The sequence below is a fragment of the Microtus ochrogaster genome, linkage group LG9 (assembly GCF_000317375.1).
Source record: "Microtus ochrogaster isolate Prairie Vole_2 linkage group LG9, MicOch1.0, whole genome shotgun sequence".
NCBI lineage: Eukaryota > Metazoa > Chordata > Mammalia > Rodentia > Cricetidae > Microtus > Microtus ochrogaster.
In genome coordinates this window covers 3,910,508-3,917,823 of record NC_022034.1, presented here as the reverse complement: position 1 = coordinate 3,917,823, position 7,316 = coordinate 3,910,508, and the positions used below count along the sequence as shown (strand labels likewise).

Below are 7,316 nucleotides of genomic sequence, written 5' to 3'. Positions count from 1 at the left end.
TGAAGCACAGCTTCACTGAGGTGTCACCTCAGTGTCACCTCTGCAGCTATAAACCAGCACCCTTGAAACTCTATGCTTTCTTGGAGTGGCCACTTGCTAGACTGTATCCATCAACACAAGAACATTGGGTGGCGACTACGAAGTGGAACAGGTTCCTAGGCCTGTAAGATTCCCCAGTGGGGCAGCGGTCCAGGAACAGAGAAGGGCAAAGCAGAGCAATGGGAGACAAGGAATTTGTAGTGCAGGGTCATGCATCACACACCTCAGTAAAACTGAGTTGAGGGACAGAGCCTTGTCCTCATCCTTAACCCCAAGTGGGTTCCTCCAACACATAGTCCATATGCTTATCCCTTCCCTTCACCCTTCCTATGTCCCATTTCAACCTGCGAATCCATTCTTGGGGCTTCCTTTCAGAATAAAAGCATACAGAAATATACACTTCTAGGAAAAACTGTTTTCTTTCCACACAGTATCTTCTGCTGCCCAGTGGCTCCTTGGAGTGCAGGCAGGCTCTCACAGCCCTGGCCCAATCACGGGGAGTCTGCCTGGACCACGCATTCACAGACTCCTTTAATTCTCAAGTTGCTTTGAGACAAGTCCAAAAACAGAGTCATCCTCAGTGCATCCAGAGCCAAGGGCTCCAGAGAGGAGAGAGCCCCAGAGGGAAAAGAAGGAAGGGATGACAGGCATTCACTCACAGCTGAGTGTTTATTACTTGGGCTCAAAACCTTGTTGCAATCCTCATGGCTGCTGGAAGCCTCTTATATCTAGTGTGCTACTAACCATAAAAAGTCATGCTAAAATAAGTACTTGTATAACTAAGTAGACAGGGACACTCTTAAATAGATTTTGAGTAGATTTTTTTCAGCATTTATTTTCATTTATGTTTTTAAAATCTTTAGTTCATTTAAGATATTTACTTTTCATATCTCAGAATTAATCAAAATAAGCCAATTTGTGCTTTTGCACACCCCTGCCTCTGCCCTGGATGGGTTTCAGCGGATGATAGACGGATGTTTGAGCCAGTCTGTTCCTGTCAGATCTACACCAGTGTCTGCAGCTGTGAAGTCTGAATGACTCAGCCTCGAAACAGACATTCTTATCTTCACAAACATCAAAGAAGTCCCACTCTCTGAGACCAGGCTCATGAGTTTGCTTTCCCAGGGACTGCAATAGTCAAGTGCGACATGACCAGGGAGGAGAATGGCGGTCTCTGCCAGACCCAAGCTCTGAGGGGAGAACTCACAGTGGGTTCTGACATACGGATAAAAGTACATGAATCCAATGAGTCCATTCTCACCCCCATCTTCAGAGAACAGATGTAGACTTCTGCGTAAGTCTATTTTATTGAGAAGGGCTCAGAACTTCTATAAAGACCTAAGCGTTTGCTTTTCATAGTTCTACGTATTGCTGGCTTGTAACTCGGAGTGTGAAATAATCCTGTTGAAGGAACCTACAGGTTAGAATGTGTTCAGAAGCCATAAGAGGGGTGAATGGTCTTGATCACGGACTGGACTACCTTCCTAGAACCCCCCGAAAATGGATTGTTATTCTTGAAATCTAATCAGAATTAATCCTTAACAGTTGTCATTTTTCAAGGGCTGAGAAGTCTAAGCTGGCCAGCGCACTTGCCCACTTGACCCGAATTCCCAGCAGGACACTCACACGTGGCCCAGCAGCAACCCACCAGGAAAGAAGAGAAGCTCCTAGGTGAGAGCTCACCCACCTCCCTGGCTCTGTTGGCAGCCTTTCTTTCTTAGAATGTCTTCTACAGAATCTGCAAACACGAGATGGACATTCTGCAGCAGGCCCTGGGGAGAGACAGAGGAACAGAACTTCAGCTAAACCATGAGCTTGATGGAAGCTGATGACACTTTACAAACACAGAACAGAAGATTCCAAAAGCACCAAGTCACCTCTGCTTTATCCACTAGGCCAGAAGTCTTTTTATATCAGTGACCCTATTCCTGCTACTTTGAAAATGCTACTACACACACACACACACACACACACACACACACACACACACACATACCACACACACATCACATGCATACATGCATGCATGCTGTGCACAAAGGTTTAGGATAAAAACATTTCTAACTAGGAGAAAATTAACCCTAGAGAAAAATGAGGGAGGCCTACAGATAGGCAAATTTTGTCCCCTGTATGCTCCCACAGACATGCTGGGCTATTTCTGCACATGGACCTGGAATGCTGTGTCCTTGTTTGCAATTCAAGTCTCAGAAACACCTACTTGTTCAGAAAAAGTGGCCTTTGGGTCACGCCAGGAACATGAATGGGCCAGTCAGACAGCTATAGCAGCACCAGACAGAGCATGCACATCTAGGTCAAATAACTAAGCTTTGACACACATTCCTTTCTACAGATAAGTGCAGGCCTGCAAGAGCGCACTGCTCAAACATCCCTTAATCTGTGGTGAGAGAGGAACGGGTACACCCATCAGAAGATGCAGCATAGGCACCGTTCATCTGAGCATGTGTGATATGTGTGAAGGTGTGTGCAGCGTGTGCCGGTGTGTCGAGTGCACACACATGTACAGCAGGAAGTGTTGCGTGTTTGTCCAAGGCAAGGTTACACCTTTCCAACACAAAGGCTACACTGAGTTGCCCCACGCCGTGAGCTCCCCTCACAGCTCTGTCATATGGCTGCCGTGCCGCACACGCACCCTGAAGTGACTCTCTCGGGATGCACCTTTGGCCACATACATCCTGCTTCTGTCTGCTTCCAGCTGCTCGTAGAACGGTTCTTCCAGGGTGACGCTGTCAATCAGATCGCAGCCCACATATAGGCTATAGGTATCACTGGCCACCTGCACGGTCACGTTCCTCCACTGGGAGTCAGCCAAGCCCACATCCTCCAGGGAATTGGTGTGTTGGATGCCTTCGACCCAGTAATTGAGGTCCAAGGTATCCCCTGGGCCATTGGACACAATCTCAAACTGCCTCTCGGAGGTGCCGGGGCCTTCCAATACCAGGAGTGTGCCCCGGGACTTGCGGTCCTGCTTCAGTTGGGCTGTGAGGAAGAAGCCCTCCTTCGTCCTTGCAAGCCTGACAATCCTGCTGAGATCGTCTGTCCTCACTGGGGGAATGTAGTCAAAGCGTACAAAACGGTAAGCGGGTACTCCAGGGTCGGGCCCTCGAAACTGTTTGGCGCCGATGGTCTTCCGGTTAATGTTGCTGATGCTGAACAGGTCAAACGAAGTATCTTCGCTCTGGTCACCAGCTGCCGAAGGGAACCACAGAGGCACAGTTACAGGCTGAAAGGAGGCTTTCCAGGATGTGGGCTGGAGAACCACAAGCTCACAGGGGCTTCTCCCCATGACAAGATGCAGAGCTTATGTGTACATCTCCATCTCCCCCACCCCTGGCTGAGCCATAGAAGGTTACCCACAGCACTGTGGTATGGCTTTGTCAAGGGCTACAGTGTAGAAAGTGTTCTGTGTCTTCTCAGAACCCACAACATGGCTTCTTTCATAAATGTCAGCACTGTGACATCTGCCCAAATCGCCCTCCAGACCAGGCCTCTGAATTCCATCCCTATCCCTGTTGTTCTTTGTCCCAGATTTGGGCTGAGCACAGCCATCCCCTCCTTTGTGTGGCTGGGGAAGAAAGAAGTTTAAAAAGTAGACCTTTGGCTTTTGGTTGTGGGATTTAAGGGTCCACTAAGTCCTATTTTGCATTCTTGGAATGGCATTCTGCCTTAAACAGATGGTGTAGACCTCTTTTCACTTCTGTAGAAATACCTTCAATGAATAATAGCTAGTGTGCACTGTGGGCCAGGATCTGAGACAGCAATGGACCGCGTGACTCTCAGTGAGGGGTCTGAACTCACTGTCCAGCTGCTAATGAGAAAAGTCACCAGATCTTAGCAAAATTAGAACAGGCTCAATAATTCAAATGGATACTCTGACGAGAAAGTTAAAACAAAACATAGCTTCTCATCAGGTTCCCAGAAACTGAAAAGAAAGTAAACCACTGCTTATAGAGGCACAAATATTATCATTTTAAATAAAAATATTAGCAGCAACACAATTAAAATAATTAGAACTGGTGACTATTGCCACTAAAAATGGCAGCCCAAGTTTTATAAATGATAATAACGCATAAAGTCCCAGCTATGTGAAGCAAGTACCTCAGTTTCTAAAAGACCATCTCTCCATGCTATACAGACTCAAAAGTCAGAGCATTTTTTTTTTTATTGACAAACATAGAAAGAAAACTTCACATGCAAGATGCAGACTCCAAAACTCTTGCTGGTCTTAGCTGGTCAGTGCAGCTAAGCCACACTGCAAACAGAGACAAGGGTTATGTCCCTTCTCACCATAAGCTCTTGGTCCCAAGCCCAGAGCCAGCAGGGCCATTGCCCAGAGCATCCTGTCTCCACCCGTGACACTCAGAAGAGAAGCAGTCTCGCCGGTGATGAGCGCGCAGCTGCAGCCTGAGTGTTACTGAGAAATCTGCACACGTGACCTTTGAGGGGAAAAAAAAACAGTTTTCACACAAAAATCAGAAGCAAATGTATCCGTGGGAAGCAAAACTTTAGACAAGAAGCTTCCTTTCCAACTAGGTTCTTCTGGCTGCTGCTAGCACTTATTTCCCCACTTCCCCTGACATCGAGGTGAGGGGATTCCGAGCACTCGTGCTGAGCGGTCACCATAACAACTTAGGGTTCCTGCGGCTGAGACTATGCTCCCTGCCCTTTGGAGGAGTAAATGGGGGCTGCACCAGAGCATTGCTCCCCCTGAGGAACTCTGATACAGACTGAAGTCCAGGTCCTGTGGGGTGAAGACTCTGGACAGGCATTCTATGTCAATGTCCAGGAAAAACCCGTTATGCTGCCTTGATTAAACACAACCAATACTAACTGCCATCCGAAGTTACGAATAAACTCAGTGCATTTTCTTAGGACAAGCAGAAAGTTTTACTTGGAGGGTTTTACTCCACTGTGCTAGTCTCCTGCAGGCCTGTTTTTCCATTCTCAGGGATTCTGAGTTGGCTCACTAGACTCTGGATTGGAGGAAGTCAGGAGGCCTGGCTTGAAGCCCAGCCCCACTGCTCCTGCTCTGTTAACTCCTTATGGGCTTCCCTGTGCCCGGGTGTCAGCTCCCCATCCAAGAGGAAGGAGTATGGGGTGATGGCCCTGGCTCTGATCCCTGTCTACCCTGCTCTGAGGAAACGGAACCATACACTGAGTTCCTCATCTGTTAGGTGGCTAAAACGGCCTAGTTTCTCATTGATAAAAACACCTAAGCAATCCCCTCTCCAGAACGCTTTGGAAGGCTGGAAGTAGTGAAAGTCTCTTCTCCAGAGGAAGGTGATGTGGCAGGATCCTCAGCCTTTGAGAGTGTGGTCCTGATGCCCACAGCACTGCCCAGTGTTCATCTACTAAGCTCTAGATCATGGTGCAGGAGGGAGCTGAGCACACCATCCCACCTGAGCCCTTAACATCAGCTTGTCCATCCAGACAATCCTCCCATCCTCTGACTTGGTGTCCTTGTCTGTGGCTCAATAAATTCACTCTTAAAATATCTATCTGGGGTGTTGGAGAGAGACCCTATGTAAATGAATATCCAGTGAGTTCTTTGAGACACAGCAAACATGCCTTCAGTGGGTTCATAGCTTGGGGGCTCTTAACTCTGTGTCCCGAGGCAGTCTTTTTCTGGAAATTGAAGAGCAAGGTAGACCCTGTCAGACACTTAGAACAGAACTGAGACCTCGGAGAAAGTTGAGAATCTCAACTGAGTCCCTCTCTGAAGGCTGCAGCCTGGCCTACCCTTGAATCCCTAATCAGGTGTGTGCCCCCGGACACCTGATTCTGCCCCCAAATTTCACCTTATCCCAAAGACAGCTGCAGGATACCAGCTCTGCAAAGGAGAACTCCGTCTCAGAATGACGGTTGCCCTGCTTCCATGCATGCACAAGCGGAGTCCACCGCAATCAGGAGTGCCACAGAAATCCAGCATAAGCTCCCATCTCATCGTGCTGCCTACCCCAAATCAAAATGGGACAAAGGGGTGGAGAGTGTCTGGAACTGCAACAAGCATCCTGGCAGCCAACGCAACTGCATCCCAGCTCCATAGCACTAGGCGCCCCCCGACCACAAGTCCACACTGCAATGGGTAGACCTTCATAAAGGCTTTCTGCAGTGGGGTACCATTACAAACTTACATGGGTCTCACCCAAGTTTACCTCTCAGGAGCAATCGAAGTGCCTTCGCTGGGTGATCTCTATCCCCTCAACACCTATTGCTCTGCCTGCTTCCCTCCCTCCTCCCTCCCCACCAGACAACCCTCCTTCAGTTGCCTCAGCCTACCAGCAAATTACCCAAGCAGCATCCCAAACGCAGTTCCCTTCAGAGCCCCCAGCCCACCGCACTGCACATTATAAAGACAGCCACACTTGGTTCAGCTGCTAATAAAGTTTAGAGTTAGGATCGCTATAATCCGCTGATTATTTTCACATTCTCAAGGGATCTTTCGACATTCCTTTCTCTGCTCCTCCTTCATAACAAACTTCAGTGTAGAAACCTCTTATTTTGAAGTAGAATATGTCAGGACTTTCCCCAGCATCCTAGGAATAAAGCCAGCCAGACCCTCATATCCCTGGGATCCTGCTGTGGGAGACCCTGGGGCCAAGACAGCAGCAGCGCCTGTTCCTGGTTGGTCTCTAACTGTGCAGGGCAAACCTAGGGTGAGAAAACCGCGCTGCTAAGCCTGGGAGGACATAGCTGCACTTTCCCCCTCCAGCCTCCTGGAAACCACAAGCCTGTTCTGAAAAATCGCAACCCAATGAAATGTCTTAGAAATAAAAAGGTACCTTGTGTGTTTGAAAATGAATGATGACCGATGTCAGTGTTCTAAGTCTGTCTTGAGGAGTGACCTGGCCAGGGAGGCTGCAGACAGCAGAGGCTTTCGCTGTCTCCAGGCGATGACTGGCTCCTTTATACGCCCTTTCTCCAAGAGGCCTGTCAATCAGACACACGCGGAGGCACGTTTAATTCATTCTTTCGAAGGAGTGTCATAATTCCTCCTCTGCTCTCACCATTTGCTCGGAGTACCTGGTGTCCCAGGCCAAATCCAGCCCCTCTAAGCTGAAGCCCCTCCTACATGTCCACCCAGGCTTTCCAGACAGGGGCCAGGGGAGGAGTTAGACAAGAGGGGAAGGCAGGGACTCACTTTTCCTGTCTTCTCTCAGGAAATAAAAAGCTATAAATAAAACCAGCGAGATTGGCTGGGACTCCCCATTTTGCCGAGGAGGGGAAAAAAAGCCAATTCTATGTTTCAATGTGTTTCA

The 7,316-nt window shown here is 48.5% G+C and overlaps 1 protein-coding gene across 2 annotated transcripts in view; it reads right to left on the bottom strand.

Annotated features, from left to right (window-relative positions):
* The window catches only part of Thbs2 (thrombospondin 2), a 29,611-nt gene extending 22,551 nt beyond the window's left edge, over window positions 1-7,060 (bottom strand). For both annotated transcript variants that reach the window (XM_005363347.3, XM_026787469.1), the window contains exons 1-4: window positions 6,840-7,060; window positions 4,345-4,493; window positions 2,690-3,246; window positions 1,727-1,811 (exon numbers count right to left, since the gene is read on the bottom strand). In XM_005363347.3, the coding sequence (XP_005363404.1) occupies window positions 1,727-1,811; window positions 2,690-3,246; window positions 4,345-4,396 (694 nt within the window). In that variant the 5' untranslated portion in view covers window positions 4,397-4,493; window positions 6,840-7,060. The remainder of the gene's footprint in view (window positions 1-1,726; window positions 1,812-2,689; window positions 3,247-4,344; window positions 4,494-6,839) is intronic.
* Window positions 7,061-7,316: the final 256 nt, after the last annotated feature.